At 30.9% G+C, this 18,501-nt stretch overlaps 2 protein-coding genes across 3 annotated transcripts; one reads left to right on the forward strand and one right to left on the reverse strand.

Annotated features, from left to right (window-relative positions):
- Nucleotides 1–1,038: 1,038 nt before the first annotated feature.
- On the forward strand, nucleotides 1,039–13,446 carry LOC137827519 (phosphate transporter PHO1). Of its 2 annotated transcripts, XR_011083758.2 has the most exons (15): nucleotides 1,050–1,388; nucleotides 4,258–4,564; nucleotides 4,849–5,173; nucleotides 6,646–6,694; nucleotides 8,496–8,567; nucleotides 8,704–8,833; nucleotides 9,995–10,115; nucleotides 10,401–10,650; nucleotides 10,806–10,910; nucleotides 11,288–11,332; nucleotides 11,428–11,580; nucleotides 12,039–12,142; nucleotides 12,228–12,317; nucleotides 12,408–12,544; nucleotides 12,972–13,446. XR_011083758.2 is itself a non-coding variant. In XM_068633689.2 (14 exons), the coding sequence occupies exons 1-14, from the start codon at nucleotides 1,155–1,157 to the stop codon at nucleotides 13,060–13,062; spliced, it is 2,298 nt and encodes a 765-aa protein (XP_068489790.1). In that variant the 5' UTR covers nucleotides 1,039–1,154; the 3' UTR covers nucleotides 13,063–13,446. The 2 variants fall into 2 exon arrangements, 1 of the variants encoding a protein (XP_068489790.1); XM_068633689.2 differs by having other exon boundaries at nucleotides 1,039–1,388; nucleotides 12,039–12,317.
- Nucleotides 13,447–13,636: 190 nt separating this feature from the next.
- LOC137827520 (Transducin/WD40 repeat-like superfamily protein) lies at nucleotides 13,637–18,116 on the reverse strand. The gene is made up of 3 exons (XM_068633690.2): nucleotides 16,789–18,116; nucleotides 15,238–15,851; nucleotides 13,637–14,426 (listed from the first exon to the last, which is right to left on the reverse strand). Exons 1-3 carry the CDS (start codon nucleotides 17,854–17,856, stop codon nucleotides 13,895–13,897), a joined length of 2,214 nt encoding a protein of 737 aa, XP_068489791.1. The 5' UTR covers nucleotides 17,857–18,116; the 3' UTR covers nucleotides 13,637–13,894.
- Nucleotides 18,117–18,501: the final 385 nt, after the last annotated feature.

An 18,501-nucleotide genomic window follows, 5' to 3' on the forward strand; every position in this document is an offset into this window, starting at 1 on the left:
TTTATAAAATGGTTTCTAATTTATTCAAATAGTAACTAATTATTTTCGTCTCTAAAATTAGTTTTTATTTAATAATTTTCTATAATATTAATATTATTATTATTATCAATATAATTTTTTCGACAAAGTTTTGTGTTCTAATGGGAATAATTTCTTCTTAATTTTTTTAACAATTAGGATACATATGTCCTCTATTATCAAATTAGCCTCAATAGTAGTAAATGAAAGGAAATTTCAACATAACATTGTACAAATAATCTTTTGAGAAAATGTTAGTCATATATGCCTTTAACACTTACATAATTTTCACATACATATTAAGCTAATAAATAGAACAATATACATTAATAAAGTAGTAGAGTTGAGCACATAACTAAAGTTCTATATACATATAAGAATTCATTTATGCATCTATTATCTTGTTTACATTTTTTTTATCAACAAGAAATAACTAAAATAAATCAGCACACTAAGGAGTGATCCAACCCTCATACAAAATCTTTATATAAAGTAAGAATGAACAAAAAAAAATACCTTTCCAGTCTTGTTTACACTTAAGGGTTAACTTGATTTATTATTTTGTTTACACTTAATTTAACTCATGAGTATGAGAGTGTATAAACTAATCAAGAAAAATAAATATCAATACATAACAACCAATTTTGTTGTTGAAGTTGTTTTAACTATATTTGGACAAATTTCTTTACTATATGGATATGAGAAATAAAAAGAAAAGGGTAATAAGTTTCTCTATAACATAAAAAATTAGTATATGCATATATAAATTAATTTGTAAAAGTTTTCTCATCTAACTTATCGAAATTATTATTTTTAAATTTGTGTGAAAACTAATTTTAACTATGCACCCATTTGTTTAATTACATGTTCTTATTTATTTATTTTGTTGCAAAATGTTTAGGATATTCCAAACATATTCTTTTCTTTAATCCCATTTTTCTTTGTTAATTAATGACATTCTTCTCATTAAGGCAAACAGTAATCTATAAAGCATGTATGAAAAGCAATGTAAGCATATATTTTTTGAAGTTGTCCACATGGCTGGTCTCTTATAAAATCCCCCATTCACCACATTCTCAATCTCTCACACTTCTTCTCTTCTCTTTCTCTCTTCCACACCACAAACCAAACCAAAAATGGTGAAATTCTCAAAGGAGCTTGAAGCTCAACTCATACCAGAATGGAAGGAGGCCTTTGTCAACTACAGACAGCTCAAGAAATACATCAAAATCATCAAACTCAAAAGGGTTTTCAACAACCAACCACAGCCCCCAAAAGAAACCTTTGGTCGTTCCATTTTCGATTCCTTTCGCTTCATAATCAACAAGCTCTACAATTCAAACAACAACAACATGCAAGACATCATTCAGGTAAAGTTTACTGTTTCTTGTTTTGTATCCAAAAAAATAAATAAATAATAGAGGTTTTTAAAGATATCTCAATACTTATAAAAAAAACAAAGACATCCTTCAACCTAAAACTTGCTTAAACATCTTGAAAAAGAAGACTATGCAGTACAAAAGCTACAACATCTACTTCATATTCTAAGATAAAAAAAAAACATCACCTCTAACATTAAGTAAGATCACTATGTACATGTATATGTATAGTTTATAAAGTTTGTGCATGTGTGTGTGCTTTCTGGTTTGTTTGTTTTACTTTTGTTGTTGTTGTGGTAAAATATGAGTTCCGGGGATGTGTCTAAAACCTTTGCGTGTGTTTATGATTTTGTGTGTGTTTGTCTTGTTGTGTCTGTGATGCAGAAAAAAATGACATGGTTTTCAGACAATGAAATTTCTTGGAAGCCATTAACACGTATTTAAGGTTAAGTACCTCATGCAAAATTCAGAAGCTAGCTCTAGCTGGTAAATTTTGTAGGAGAAGGTTTGAAATTGTGAATTGGTTGTGGTGAATAAGAACCACAAAAACTCATGAAAATAGTCAATGATCTATATATTGGTTTGCACAGAACCTAATATATATTTTGGAACGTGCTGCATCACATTAAACATCTTGGTAGGTTTAAAGTTATTCTCTTTTATGGTGAAAACATGTGATTCTATAAAGTGATTCTTATGAATATATTATTTTCTGTTTGATAAAAAAAATATGAAAAGATTTTAGTTTTGATCGTTAAATAACTTTTAACCTACTATAAGTCTATTATTTTATGATCCAAAAACCTTACAGTTATTCTCTAAAATAGTGAAAAAACGTGATTAGGCTCTGATGTTGTTAAGCTTTTGACCATTGAGTAACTGTTTATCTAAAACTACTATATATTCTTTATTTTATGATTCCAAAATCTTAAAGTTATAATCTAATATATTGAAAAAAAAAGTGATTAGACTCTGATTTTGTTAATATTTTTTATCTTTGAATAAATGTTATAATCTAAACGAACTATAAATCCATTATTTAAGATCCAAAACTCAGTAATGTGCAATAAGAAAACTAGATAGAAAAATATAAGGTAATACAGAATAATAAATATTTGAAATTTATTTTATTTATCAGCATGGGTTTGGAATAAAAGAATATTAGTATAACATTAATTACTCATTGGGATTTATTGTGTTATGGTTTGTATATGGGTTGCCCACCTAAGTGGTTCATATTATTTATTTTTTCTTGCTGATAAAAAAAAAACTCATAAATAAATATTTTTACATCTAATTATATATATAATAGCATACCCTTTAAATATTATATACTCACTAGGAGACTAAATTGGAACTGATAATAAAATTTATTAACATTGTTTACATATATTTTTAGATAAAACGTTGAAATTCGGTTCCGTATCAAATATTGTCCTTATAATGATAAATAAATAAACTATACAAGTTTGATGGAGTGAATAAAATAATAATAATAATAATAATAATAATAATAATAATAAAAATGATGAAGTGGAGAAAGTGAGAATGGCATTAAGGGCTAAAAAGCAAGTTTAGTGGTCTTTTTTTTTTCTCTGAAACCTCTTTCTGCTTTTGCTTTGGAGAGTTTCTCATTCTCTCACGAAATCAAGGTGAAAATGGATAGTGGGAACACTGTTGCATACATATCCATCACCAATGCACATGTTCATCAATGGAAACTCGTCAAAAATTATTTAAAAATGAGAGAGGTAGCTACAATTCTACATCAATATACGGATATTAATTTGGGATAAATAGTGCTCTCAATGGGAAAATCAATAAGGTTGGATCATTATGGAATTAGGAGAGTTTTGGATTTTTTAGGTTTGGTTGAATATTTTTTTGTTGTTTTTTTTTATAATAGAGTTGGAGTATCTTAAGTGTTTTATATTATTTTATTTATTTTTTCTGAGAAAAAAAATTATGAAATTAGGAAAACAGATTACCATATGATTAAAAAAAAATAGGATTTTTATAAATTTGTGTATATGGGTTTGAAATATTTGGATTGCTTTGTTTAGTGAAATTTGAAAACGTCGGAATACGCATATGTTTTAAGGGAAGAGTGATTGGTCATTTTGAAATTTTCTCCTTGAGTCAATTGAAGGTTTGGTTTTTGATTATTACCAAAGTTCTTTCCGTTTTTATTTTCAGATTGGTGTATTGATCCTTTGACTTGCATGTTTTTAATTAAAACAAGTGAATAGTTTTGGGTAACTGTTTCTTTCTACTGTTTGTGAGGGATTGTTGTTTCTTGTTTGAACTATTGTGGACTTTTGGTCCCAGATGTATAAGGGTTGGATCACCCCTGAAGTGGTTCATATTATTTATTTATTTTTTGCTGATAAAACAAAATGTATTTGTTGATAAAAAAAAATTATATCTAATTATATCTTGGTGTATACAAATAATTATTTATCATTTTCCGTGTTTGGAAAAAACGTTTATAAATGTCTTGATATTGTTTAGTCTAATGAAGATTTTTTTTTATCAGAAAAAAACGAATAAATAAATAAAAGATATTTTAAGAATACATCAATCATTATACAAAATTTTCTTTAACCTCCTTACTTTCTCTAAGTCGAAGTCGAGGATATAATGTATTGTATAATATTTTTGGTTATGATTTAATTGATTGAATTTTTTTAATATGGATTGAACTATTCCTAATGCTTTTATTTATTAAATTTCTTTTACTACTAATAAAAAAATGTTGATTGAGATCAAAGATAGAGATAAGAATTGTAATTTATGTTGTTTTGTAAATAATGGTGAGATGAAAGAAACCCTAGGTGTGATATGAATGTGTGTGTTGCAGGTGAAGAGAAAAAGAACAGAAGAGAGTGAAGAAGTGTATGAAACTGAGCTGGCACAGTTGTTTGCAGAAGAAGATGAGGTGCAAGGCTTTTTTGCAAAGCTTGATGGAGAACTTAACAAGGTGAACCATTTCTACAAGAAGCAAGAGAATGAGTTTGTTGAAAGAGGAGAAACGTTGAAGAAGCAGCTCAACATCTTGTTGGAGCTTAAGCAACTTCTCACTAACAGACGCAGAAAAAATCCCTCTCTAAAACCTTCTAATTCTGGAATTTTCCCCCACTCTCCTTCCCAAGCTTCAACTCACTCAGGTACAACCAAATGAAATGAAATTTTAGATACAAAAAATTCTGTGATTTTTGTTTTTTTATCAGAAAAAGGATTGAATAACAGGAACCACTTAAGGGGTGGTTCAGACCTTATACATATCTAAAAAATATGAGATAATTTCTCTGGTCTCCCAAACCAACAAATAGAGAGAGAATTATTTGATTTTTGTATTCACTTAATTAGGTTTTGTTCATGTTTATTCTCGATTAATGTAATAAAAATATATAAAAATGAGTGCATGTGATCCATGTATTTGTGTATGTAGAAAGTGTTGGAAATTCAGAGGTTTCAGAAATGGATGAAGTGATGTCAACATTGGAAAGAAATGGTTTAAGTTTTGTGAACTCAGCAATGAGGTTGAAGACGAAGAAGGGAAAGCCTCAAATGGCCATAAGAATTGATATTCCGGCCACCACTCCAACGGCGGCTACTTCCATGGTGTGGGAGGATTTGGTGAACAGTACAATGAAAGGAGGAGGAGGGTGTGGAGGAGAGATCATTAACAAGAGAAAACTTCAGTGTGCTGAGAAGATGATTAGAAGTGCATTTGTGGAGCTCTATAAAGCTCTTGGCCTTCTCAAAACTTATAGGTAATTCATCTATATAAAATACTCTTATTTTAATTAATGTATGTTATATTAATTAATTATATATATCGTTTTTGTTTTACAATATTAGTAACAATAGTATTTTTAGAAAGAATATTAGAGAATTATTAAAATTTAACATAATTAACTTATATTTATGTATATATTAATTCTATTTTTTATAAATGAAAATTGAAATAGTGTTTATTTCATTACTTCATCATTCACCAATTATTACAGTTTTTACTAGAAAATAATTAATTAGAAACCAATTTTAGAGACAGAAAGTGATTAATTACTATATTGACTAAATTAAATAGTATTTTAGATATTAAAAAAATTATTGGTATCTAAGTTAGTTTTTATTATTGATAAATAGTTTCTAAATTAATACTTAATTGGTTACCAAGATTTCGACTACTAATTATTTAGATTCTAAAGTTGGTAGCTAATTTGCTACTAATTTAGAAATTATTTGTCAAATAATATAATTTAATTTACATACCAATATTTTTTATAATTTCCAAAATAGTATCTAAACTTAACCATAATCATATAATAATGTTTTTTTAACAACAAAGAATAAAATGAATTAAAGACTCTTCAGGAATGTCTCAACCCTTGTAGAAGCACCTAAACCTTGTCACCTACATTTTGAAGCAACCTAAACCTTATCACCTACATTTTGATTTCCAAGGGACAATACCTACACATCTATATTGAGCCAACAACAAAATCATATAAAATGTGAAAGTGATAATTATAACAAAAGTAGAATGAATAAGGTATAATCAATATATTTAATTTATATGATAAGTACTAACCTATAACCTATGATTAAAAAGTGTATATCCTTATCTAACAATAGTGATGTAAGATGGAAAGAAGGAATGTTGATTTGGGGAGATCATGGTAGTTTATCCTTGAATTGGAATGATGGAAAAAGATGATTCTACAAATGATAATGAGGCTAATAGAGTGTGGAGTTGCATGGAGTTTCACTACACCACGTAAGAAAAAAGATTATTTGGGTAGATAGACGTTGGTGTGATAGGTAGGTTATACCGTCTAAGACGTTTCTCCTAGGATCTAATCTAAGTTTCAACAAATAAATCCTCATTTTATATCATCCAATCATGCATGCTTCAAAATCATGGAGAACAAATCCAAATTCTTCATCTTTTTTCTCTTCTCAACCTTTTAATTTAACCTTAACTTTCTTCTCCACTTTGTAACATCAATGACGAGACCAATGACATGCTAAGATGCAATGAAACTACCAAACTTTTGCTTCCTACCAAAGAATTCTTACGTATCAATTTCAGCTTTTGGTCATGCCAATACGTAATATTTTACCTATTTCTCATTAAATGGCAAGTTATATAGGTCATACCCTACCATAAGTCCCTTTATTTTTATGACCCATGTGAACACTAGTTTTGTTCCTTACCACATATATTCTATCTTCTTTGTAGTTCCTTGAATATGGTAGCTTTCACCAAGATACTCAAGAAATTTGACAAGGTATGACTTCATCCCACTTATAAACATGATGCAACACCATATGTGTGTATAAAACAAAAATACCTAATTTCACTTAAAAGTATTAGTTAAATTAATTTACTTTTCTTGATTTCATTAAAGAATACTATTTTAAAATGACCCTTAATCAAAGGTTATGCTTAGATGTCAAATCAAGAGTGTCTACAATGATAGTATGGTTGAATGAAATAGTTTATATTTAGGTTAATTTTTTTTTCATCTTCTTTCACATGAAATTAATTTTTGTCCCGAATTCAAATTTTAGACCTCTTGTGCATTTGTAGTAAATAAACTATTGAAATGATTCATTTCAATAGTTACCTTACTACAACAGGAAGTCTAATATTTGGATCAAGAACAAAATTCAATTTCGCGTTATAGGACAAAAATGAAAAACATATTTAACCATTTATATTCTAGTTTACTGGATACGAGTATTTTGTTGTTGTTTTTTATCAGCAAAAAATATAATTAAATTAAAGTTAAACATTTAAGAGATTTTTGAATTCCTATATAAGTAAAGATGAGGGACTAAAAAAAGTTCTATATAAGTATATAAAAAAGGGGAAAATGGGATAAATATGTTTTGTTTTTGTTCCTTATTGAGTTACATTGTGTATGTAAGCATAGTTATTGGTTGTTGGGGTTTAGTATAGTTTATGTTGGTACTCAAGCTAGTTATGGAAAGAGTAAAGAGAAATGAAAGAACATTAAAATTGGTGTTTTGTTACATAATTCATGACTCTTACCAACTTGCGATTGAGGGCTATATTCTTCACGTGAAGGTAGTGAGAAATATAACAACTTATCTCAATGTATTCAACTCCATATGTTACCAAACCTAATTTCCAAACACAAAAAACAGTTATCTTCTTTCTTCTTTATAGTTATTGGCTCATGTACTTCTTTTTTTAAAAATTATAAAAGAATGTAAGTAACATACTATTCACTGAAATTATATATATATATATATGTATTTTTTTAATTTAAGGAAAAAAAATCAGGAATAGATTATGTAGAGGTTGATCCATACCTCTCACTTTCTTCATTCATAAATAGTTGTAAGTATTGTTAATTAAATATATCAACATGATACTTTTGGAACACAAGTGTATCTAGTTTTTTTTTATTGTAAGTTTGGTTGAAGATCCTCTTTATTTGGACTTTCTCTTCCAATAGAGTTAAAGTAACCCTAAAATATTTTATATTATTTTTTTATGATAAAAAAATAATAATTAAAATTTCATTAGATTTTGTATATATCCATCCACACACAAATACTTAGGTAAATGTGTAAGAAAATTGCGATAAGAATTTATTTTATTTTATATATTATGCAGCAAATGTGATTATTAACATTTTTATAAATTAAATTTTAATGAATTGCTGGTGTGAAAACATCTTACATATGAACTAGTAAATTTATTAGATTTTTTTATGTTACTAATAAATTTAGAATATTTAATTAGAAGGTATGAAAGATGTATGAGTTTTTACTATTTTTTATTTTTTTTATATTTTATTGATGAAATTGTTTCGCTTTAACTTGTTGACGGTAGATGTTTTGGCAGAATTTATTTTTTAGAGTAATTTTCTGAAAAAGTTTATGTTGTTAGGTTGTTCTTGTTTTTTTTTATATGTGTTGAAACATCTTAAAGTGGTTCATATGTATATATTATTTATTGTTGATAATTTTTTTTAATGAAATTGTTAAGTTTTACTTTAAAAATTGTTTTAACTCAATAAAATATTTACACTAATAATAACATTGGCATTTGATAAGGTATCTTGTCAAAAGGCTTCTACAAATTATTTGAAGGAAGTGAAGAGATCCCATTTTATTAGTTCGGATAAGGTATGATTTATTCTAAACCCTAATAAAAGAAAGAAAAATGGATTCAATATTAAGATAGCTTTTTGATTTGATCCTTTTTCAAATTGTACTAATTAATAATTGGTGTTTTTATGCAATACAATACTTTTGAGTAAAGGTTGTTAGACTAATGGATGAAGTGGAATGCACATTCACAAAGCACTTTACCAACAATGATAGGAAAAGGGCAATGAAGTTTTTGAGACCACAACAACCTAAATCTTCTCAAATGGTCACCTTCCTTGTTGGTAATCACCCTCAATCTTATTATCAATAACTCTCAATATAATAAAAATTAATTGAAGAGATCAAAATAATTAGTTATTATATTGATTAAATTAAAAATAATTGTATAAATTAAAAAAAATATTAAATTTAAAGTAATTTCTATTATTAATAAAAATATATAAAGTAATTTTTAAATTGGTATATAATAATTAACTATCAAAGACTGAATTACTTTGCTTTATTTTATATTTTAAACTAGTCTCTTTTAATCTTATAGAGACTGATTTAGAATTTAAAATATTAGTAGCTAAAAACTTAACTAATTTAGATACCAATTTAAAAATAATTTTATAATTTTTTATTAATAATAGAAGTTACTTTAGATATCAATAATTTTGTAATCTCTCTCAAATAATATCTAATTTAATCAATATATATAGTGACTAATTATTATTTTTTTAAAATTTGATTGTTATTAAATAATTTTTTATATTTGGAAAATGTTATAAAAGTTTAATGGTAATAATTTAATAGTTTTAAACTTTCAACCAAAAACGATAAAAAAATATACAGACATTATTTATAATAATATAATAATACTTTTAAATTAAAAAATAAAATAAAAATAAATAAAATATTAATTTATTATGATGCGTAATGTGTGTTTTTACACTACAAGAAAAATATGAAATAGAAATCAATTTAGAGAAAAAAAAATAATTAATTGCTATAGTAACTAAATTAGACATCATTTTAGAAACTAAACAAAAATTTAGTTTTTAAATTGGTTTCCATTATTGTTAAATGGTTTCTAAATTAGTATCTAGTTAACTACCAAGGTTTTAACTACCAATTATTTAGTTTCTAAATTTGGTAGCAAAAATATTGGTTGCTAATGATATACTAATTTAGAAACCATTTAACAGTAATAGAAACTAATTTAGAAATAAACAAATTTTTAGTCTCTAAAATGGTCTTTAATTTAGTCATTATAATAAGTAATTATTTTTTGTATAAAAAAATAGTTTTTATTTCATAATTTTCTTGTAGTGTTAATGTTGGTTGTTAATGTTGGTCATGTTAATATATAACACTAAACCTACTAATCTAGTTCATAGGTCAACATTTTGTTCTCCTTATTCTAACAATTCATTGATTTTGATACGTTACTTCCTCTGTAGGGTTGAGTACAGGTTGTTCTGTATCCTTGTGTTGTGTGTACGTAATCTTGGCTCATTTGTGTGGAATTTTCTCTCCCAACTCAGACCCTGCATATATGGATTCTGTTTACCCTGTTTCAAGGTGAAACAATGCATGCTTCCTATTCAATTTCCTTCATAAATTACTTTTCTTTATGCCCTTTTAACCAAAATTATTCATCATGCATTCAAACATCAACAATTGTATTTTGAGGTTCACCATATGTATGATAAAAACTTCTAAAGAGGAAGAACAAGAAGAAGTATAAGAACATAGTATGTATTTGTTGTGACTTTAAGAATAGGACCACTAAGTTGCTAAGTACTTAAACATCTAAAAGCTGCAAAATTGAAAGCAGAAAACTTATGTTAGAATGATTTTGTGCAGTGTGTTTGTGTTATTAAGCCTACACCTGTTTATGTATGGATGCAATCTGTACATGTGGAAGAGAACAAGAATCAACCATAATTTCATATTTGAGTTCTCACAAAGCTCAGCACTGAAACACAGAGATGCATTTCTGATGTGCACCACTCTCATGACAACTGTGTTTGGGGCAATGGTGATGCACCTGCTTCTAAGGGCTGCAGGTTTTTCTCCTGCACAAGTTGATGCCATTCCAGGAATTCTTTTTCTGGTTAGTCAACTTTTCCATGTTACTAGAAAGATGAAAAAATGTGAAATAGCATGGTTTGGTTGAAACTCCATAAAGTGATTTACAATAGAATCTGTAGTGTTGCTCAAGTGAAAACCTTTGTGTGTGTGCTGATTATCATCAACTTCCATTTTCAGTTCTTTGTGGGTCTTCTCATTTGCCCATTTGACATTTTTTATCGACCTACTCGTTTCTGCTTCATCCGTGTTATTCGCAACATACTTTGCTCTCCATTTTATAAGGTAAACTTCTTCCATACATCACAAAATAACCTATGCACTGTAAAACAATTTACTCTACTCAATCAGAAGCATTTTTTTTATCTGCACACTACCTTCTACCGAAAAAACAAAAGAATCGTGAGATATTAAATCGAATACATACCTATCAAGAATTCTAAACATTCGTCAGAGAATGAGAATTCTAAACATTTAGAAGCAATACAAGACCAAACTTTAACTTAACTCCCTACAATGTTAAACTCTCTGCACTATAAGTATATAAGAGTTAAATTCTTCATATATTTCTTGGAATTATTGGGTACATTGACATGCCATAGTGCATGCAGTAATATACAAATCGAGCTTGTGTTTTCTAATTTAGCTTACTATTTCTACAGGTTCTTCTGGTAGACTTTTTTATGGCTGACCAACTAACTAGCCAGGTGATCTTACTATATCCCAAGTTAATTTTGTTTCAACTCTGCTTCTGAAATATGCATACTATGATCAACATTAAATTGCATGTTATTGGTTTCAGATTCCATTGTTAAGGCATTTGGAAACAACAGGTTGTCACATTTTTGCTAAAGTTTTCAAATCACACCACCCTCAGGCTTGCCATTCTGGAAGGCTGTATGTAGAAATAACCTATCTCATATCATTTTTGCCATATTGGTGGCGTGCTTTGCAGGTATGCCCTTGGTGATGCATGATACTATATAGAATCATAAACATAAACATTTTCTAGCTGAATTTTTTTAACCACTTCATTATGTTGTTAACCTATGAGATTCAGACACTTCTCTTAAATGGTTTGTCCGTGTTGGACACACGTACGACACGTATCGGTGAAATGTCCAATTCAAAAAATATTTGTTAGATTTCTAACACAATCTTAAAAAGGAGAAATACATTAAGTTTCTAAAAACTCAAACTTATTGTATAATTATAAAATTAAGGAACAAATCCTTTTGAAACAACCATGAAAAACATCTTTCTGTTAAAAAAGAATCTGAAACATATTTATGCACATAAATCTTTATTATCAATTTATATAATTCATAATTATATAATATATAGATCTTTGTTTTCGTGTCAGTGTTACATAGGTTGTGAACTAACACATGTTACTTGAATGACACATGACAGTGTGCAAGAAGATGGTTTGATGATGGTGATGTGAACCATTTGGCTAACATGGGGAAGTATGTTTCAGCAATGGTTGCAGCAGGAGCTAGAGTCACATATAGCAGGCAAGATAATCATCTATGGTTTGCTATAGTCTTTATCACTTCTGGGGTGGCAACAGTTTACCAATTGTATTGGGATTTTGTGAAGGACTGGGGGTTTTTTAATCCCAACTCCAAAAACCCTTGGCTAAGAGATCATCTAATTCTAAAGAACAAAAGCATATACTACATGTCTATTGTAAGTACTCTTTGACCACTTTGTTTTGTGAATGTTAGAATCATGAATTAGTCTTTTGATCCTAAAGGGGCATTGGATTTCACTTTTCAGGCATTGAATGTTGTCCTGAGAGTGGCTTGGGTGGAGACTATCGTCCACCTCAAAGTGGGACCTGTTCAAACAAGGCTACTAGACATTCTTTTAGCTTCACTTGAGGTTATTCGAAGAGGGCATTGGAATTTCTATAGGTACTTTCTCAAACATTTTACAACATCTCAAAAATCACTTTTTTTTTTTCATTTTAAGAACAACAAAACATGGATACCGTTGAAGATCTCACATCGACTGGAGATCGGGACATTTCATTTTTTATAAGTAGTGCAAACCTCATCTTATAAGTCGGTTTTATGAGATTGAGTTAGGCTTAAAGTCCACTTCTTAATATGGTATCAAAGTCATTTAAAATATATTTTCATAAGAGTTTGTTGGACTTATTATACCACCCGAGACCGTTATCAGACCATCCATAATATGTTAGTCCACACACGAGTTGCCACTTGAGAAATGTGTTAAAATCTCATATCGAGTAGAGATTGAGACATTTCATTTTCTTTTATCTTGAAATGGTGAGCAAAATTGGCTGTGAATTTGACAATTTTTGCATGAACTGTACAGATTGGAGAATGAACATCTAAACAACGTAGGACATTTCAGGGCAGTGAAGGCAGTTCCACTACCCTTTCGTGATATAGACTCAGACAACTGAAATGGTTTTCTCAGAGGTGTGCACAGATTGTCCTACAAAAAAGAGACATGCAAAATTGCCATAAGGGAATAAAATTTTGAAGGTCACATACCTCATTGGATACTAATCAATGGAAAGTACAAACCAAAATGTAATGCCAAAACAAATCCATAAAAGATGGCATTTTGTCGTCTACAACTTTTGGATTTCATGTTCAAGAACAACATCATGCTAACAGTTGATTTGGAATGTGGGTTTGAACAAGATCTGTGTATCCAATGTTTTGTAAATTGCAACTAAGAAAACTACGTGTTGATTTAATTTGTAGAGGTGAGTTGGAAAGAATTATTTAATAATCAAATGAGAATGGCAATTTTAAAGTTAATAAAAATTTTATCTTCCAAACTTGTATGCTATAAGCCAATAGTGTCCCTTTATTTGTTAATGTATTGGTTCTTCATTATTCTGAGTCAATATTTAGTTTAATTACATTAATGATGTGAAAAATCAAATCAAATTCAGCTCATTCAGTATTATGCAAATGAAAAATCAAATGTCTATTGATCATACACAAATAATGACATTCAAATGTAGATTCAGAATAAAAGTTTTTCAATGGTCATTTTATGCCTAAATAGATTGAATATGAAAATATACAGAGTCAAGGAATACCATTGGCTTGACATATATCAGTGACAAGTGGTCACCCTAGAAATGCACCTATTGCATAAAATACCAACACCAAATCATCCACATCCTAACATAATCAATTCCCTCTAAACTATAACTTTAGTCCTTAGCATGTAAAAAAAGCAGCACACAATGACACATTCTTGAGAATTAATCATAACTATCAAACTATTAGATGCCTCCACATAGCAGGTCGATCTCTTGATATGAGAAGAGCACGAGAGCCAAGATAATCAAAGGAAGGACAGTACATATCATCTGGGCCAATAACTTCTCTAAAACTTTGAGCATTGGAGTAATCCATGTTCAGAACCCTTAGTGCATCATCTTTCACTGCATCAAACACAAATAGTCCTTGGCCACAAACACCCATCACAAAGTCAGAATTACCCCAAACTTGGGAGATTGCTGCATGGTGTGAGTGTGCATTGGATTCTGGGAGAGCATAGGTGGTGAACAGGCCTTGTCTGCGTAGCGAAAACTGTTGCAGCATTGTTGATTGCTTCTTGCCCATTGAACTTGTGCTGGAGCAACCAATGAACACAGAATCCCCACGAGAGAAAACTGACTGCACATTCACACCAACTTTTGATATCCTTAGACCCACACCAGACTTCTGGCGAAAGTCCATGACATTGATAGAATCTGAGGTGCAGAACACACCATCGTTCCCTTCAGCCTCTGATGAACTCATTCTGCAATGTTGTATTTCTAAACTTGGTTAATCATTTGTATGAATTTGGTTAATCTCCGATAAAAAAAAAACTAGCGAAAATGCATGAATTTTGAACTACTAAAGAAAAGTTCTCTTTCCTCAAGGACAAAAATCAAGCTCTTTAAGGACGTTTGCTAGCTCTTTAATTTTCTGTTTTCACTTTTTAATTTAAAAAACATCACATTGTTTTCAACCTTTTTCCTGTTCTTAAAAAATTCAATAGAAAACAGAATATTAAAAACAAATGTTTTCAATTTTTCCTATGCAAATATTTGGAAACAGAAAACAGATTGAAAACAAAATATTTTTTTTTGTAATTAGAAGATGAGATAGAAGATAAAAATGTAAGTAAACATCCCCTTATATTTACCCACATGTTATCCAATTACATGAAGAAAAATTAATGTTCTTTACAACATTGAATTACTTTCAACATTATCTGTTTTACAAAATTTGAAAAACATCCCCAGATTATTAGATTGGAGAAAATGACATCAAGGAGACGATGAACTTGACCTAACTTTGGCATGTTCCAGTTTCTCAATAAAAAAGAAAATAAATTGCATACAGGCCTAGAGTGGAGTTTTACTGATGACAAGATAGCTATAATATAAGAGTAAAGATACATGTGCTTGTGGGTGCTATCAGTAGAAAGAACGAATACAGAAAGTAACTAAGATATAGTTTTCTTGAATAAGAGGCAAATAAATAAAATAGTGACCTCAGATTGCATCAACAGAACATTTTAGGTAAAGACAAGAAGCAAGAAGTTAATATTAAAACAAACTCACCTTTTGCGAACCCCTCCACCCAATTCTGCATCAGTGTTGCTCACATGGAGAGCAGAAACTTTTTGACCATCTAAAGGAACAGATAAGAGAGCTTGAGGAGTAAGTGAGTTCACATCCCACAAAGAAATGGATTCAGCTTCAGCAACAACTACTTTCCCTCTGTTCCTCCACTGCAAAGGGCTGCAATAATCCATGGCCAGAACAGGCTTCTCAACATCCCATTTCATGATTTGCTCGCCATCGCGAACATCGAAAACTTTGACAGCTCTCTGTGTGCTGGCTGTTGAGATGATGAGAGGTCCACAGGGCCTGTACCAACACTGCTTAGGCTCTGCTGCCACAGTGCTGGAGGTAGAATTTCTTCTTTGCACAACGTTGTTAGGCAAGGCTCTAAGTGCAATTCTTGAGGAGGCTGTTCCAGAATCTACCTGCAAAGCTCGCACTTCTTTGGTGTAAAAGTCCCACGAGCAAAATCCTGAATCCATAGTATTGCCAGCAGATGCAGCTACTACAAACCTTCCAGAGCAACCATCAGAACCAGGGGCACGAATTACCCAACAATCTCTCCATATATTGGGCAAAACTTCTGGGGGTGGCATATACACGGCTTTTTCCTGGAAGAATGATGAATTGTCAGCAGAAAAAAAAATGCTTCTTTCTTCTTTAATCAATCCCAGTATGAATTATTAGTACTTTCACATGGAAAACGTCTATGTCATATCCCTACAATTCTGCACCAGTCTGAAAACCCCTACAATTTTCTTTTTCGTTTCATAATCTGTTTTGTAGACCCTCAAGAAATATAGTACTAAATAATAACCAACAATCATATGAATAACTACCTCAGTATTTATTACTATCAACGTTCAAATCAAAAGAACTTGATGAGACCAAAAATTAATGACACCAGCTGAAACTCTAGGGGTCCATATGATTAATTATGTGTTATGCAGAACATTCAAATCTCACCATTAAATCTAAACGTGGGTCATTTTTTAACATTCATCATTAATTGTATCTTTTTAAACTAATCTTTCATTTCAAGCCTTCGATTTTTGCACCTGTCTGGAAAATTTTAAATGAAAAATAATAACTTTTTTCATAAGCACTTTAGGAAAGAGTTAGAAATAAGCATATTATTCTTTCAAAATAAACTGAACCAATACAAACTGAAAATTGATAGCATCACATAAAGAGACATAAATAAGCACAATGCGGATGACCCACGACAATAGTCACCACTATATCTACATTCAAATCAAAGATGAACTTGGGGAGACCAAAACTAATAACACTAGATTGATATTTTAAGGTCATTCAATCCTCTTATAGTACCTTTCATTGAGAAGATTCATAATTTCAGATCCTATCACTTAAGTCCAATCTAAATGGCCACAAATACAACAAATAATCAACCGTCTAACGAATCACCTACATCAATTCACCATCATTTTATTCTCAACTCAAAAGATCTACTACTCCTAAGACCAAATCAACAACACTACTCCACAATTTGGCATTCAGAATCTGCAACAAATGAAGAACACATACCTCACAATTGGCAATATCATAATAGCTGCAAGAACCATCATGATGAGTAAGGAGGACTGCTTCACCTTCCGAAACAAACCACCCACCACAGGCAACCTTGTTACCAATCCCATTCAGCCTAAAATTGAAAGCCTCATCCATCTCCTCCACAACCGCCCCTTCCTTGTTCTCCTGATCATCAAACTCCTCAAGCTTCTCATCCGCCGCGAGCATCGGATCCATGCCGTTCCTCGGATCACTCAAGCCCCCATTCGCACCACCCTTGTCCTTCATTTCCTCCTTAGCATTCACCTTATCAATCAAGGCCAAAAACTCAACCGCAACTGAGTTATCGTCAACAGGGCTCAACACCTTCTCTTTTTCCAAACAATGCTTATCCTTATCACTCTCAACAACCACTGTCCTCTCCCGAAGCAGTTTCTGGTGAGGAAAAAGACGCGCCTCGAGTTCCTCGTTGTTCAATCTAGACCCTTTGACCAAGTTCTTGTCTTTCCCAAGGGTGTCGCATTCACTGTCCTTATTGGAAACAACATGAACCATGGCCTTTTCAATTCCTGAGATCTTGTCCTGAATGTCGGAAAGAATCACCTTGGAGGCATCAGGGTTGTTCATATCCAACATCTCCTTGGTCTTCTTTATGTCTGAAGCTATTCTCTTCACTTTGCCCTCGAGAAAAGCGAGCTTCTCGTGAAGCCTGCTAGGGCCCTTTGCCCTCGTGCTGCTACTTCCATCGGTGGGTTCTCGGGAGGTGGTGGTGGTGGTGGTGGAAGGCTTGGGCTTTTGGGCGTTGGAGGTGGAAAGTTTGGGTTTTTGTAAGGTGGGCTTGGGGGTAGGATCACGGGTGGGCTTTTGGGCGGAGGCTCGTTCGAGGGAGGCCCGGGAGACATCGGAGGGGCTGGAACTGCGGCCGCGAGGGAGGGTTTTGAGGGTTGGGTTGGAGCGGGAGGTGGAGCGGCGAGGGTTGGAGTTTTCTTTGAGGAGAGAAGGGGAAGGGGCGCGGCGAGAGGCGGAGAAAGGGCGGGGACGGACGGCGGCGCCGTCGTCTCCGCTACCGCGGCGAGTGGCCATATCTGTGTGGAATAAATCTATAACAAATTGATTGATCTGTTTTGTGGTGACAGAAAGAGAGAGAAAACGAAAAAGAAGAAATTTGCAGAGTGAATGAATGGATCGAAGGGATTGAGCAAAAGGGTAAGCGGGAAAATCACTGCGATTTTGAGTTTTGAAATTTCTTCGCCGGGAATTTGATTTCTTCTACACTTTACAATATTTATATAAATTTAAGAATTCAAAATCCCTAATTGATACCACATTAATGATTAATGATTTATCAAAAATCTTCAGTGAAGTTTTTATTTTAACTATGGAAGCTTAGTTTTTCATCATCCCATAAGAAAAGTTTTGTAAGAAACTTTATTAAAACCTAGTTTATTCAGAATGTTATATTTTTATAAATATATACAAACAAAAAATCCAAATTTATAGAAACTAATTTTTTTCCTTCCATTCTTAAATTCCTAGATATAAGGCTAATTTTTTATAGTTATTTAAAGTTTTTATATTATAGTTATTAATTTTATATGTATTAATATTATGATTAAATAATACATTGTATATATACTAATATTATCTCAAATATATTAAGTTCTTGCTTCAATGCTTAGTGCTTTTATTAAACTATTTATTTTACAATAAACATTTAGTTTTAACAAT

The sequence above is a fragment of the Phaseolus vulgaris genome, chromosome 7, assembly GCF_051622355.1.
Source record: "Phaseolus vulgaris cultivar YP4 chromosome 7, ASM5162235v1, whole genome shotgun sequence".
NCBI lineage: Eukaryota > Viridiplantae > Streptophyta > Magnoliopsida > Fabales > Fabaceae > Phaseolus > Phaseolus vulgaris.

What these genes read in the sequence shown, in the direction of transcription:
- LOC137827520 (XM_068633690.2), bottom strand. Translation starts at nt 17,856, where the DNA reads ATGGCCACTCGCCGCGGTAGCGGAGACGACGGCGCCGCCGTCCGTCCC. An exon ending in ATGATATTGCCAATTGTGAG is followed by an intron (nt 15,852 to 16,788) that starts GTATGTGTTCTT and finishes TCATTCTTCCAG; the next exon opens with GAAAAAGCCGTGTATATGCC. An exon ending in GGTGGAGGGGTTCGCAAAAG is followed by an intron (nt 14,427 to 15,237) that starts GTGAGTTTGTTT and finishes ACAACATTGCAG; the next exon opens with AATGAGTTCATCAGAGGCTG.
- LOC137827519 (XM_068633689.2), top strand. Translation starts at nt 1,155, where the DNA reads ATGGTGAAATTCTCAAAGGAGCTTGAAGCTCAACTCATACCAGAATGG. An exon ending in ACATGCAAGACATCATTCAG is followed by an intron (nt 1,389 to 4,257) that starts GTAAAGTTTACT and finishes TGTGTGTTGCAG; the next exon opens with GTGAAGAGAAAAAGAACAGA. An exon ending in GGCCTTCTCAAAACTTATAG is followed by an intron (nt 5,174 to 6,645) that starts GTAATTCATCTA and finishes TCTTCTTTGTAG; the next exon opens with TTCCTTGAATATGGTAGCTT.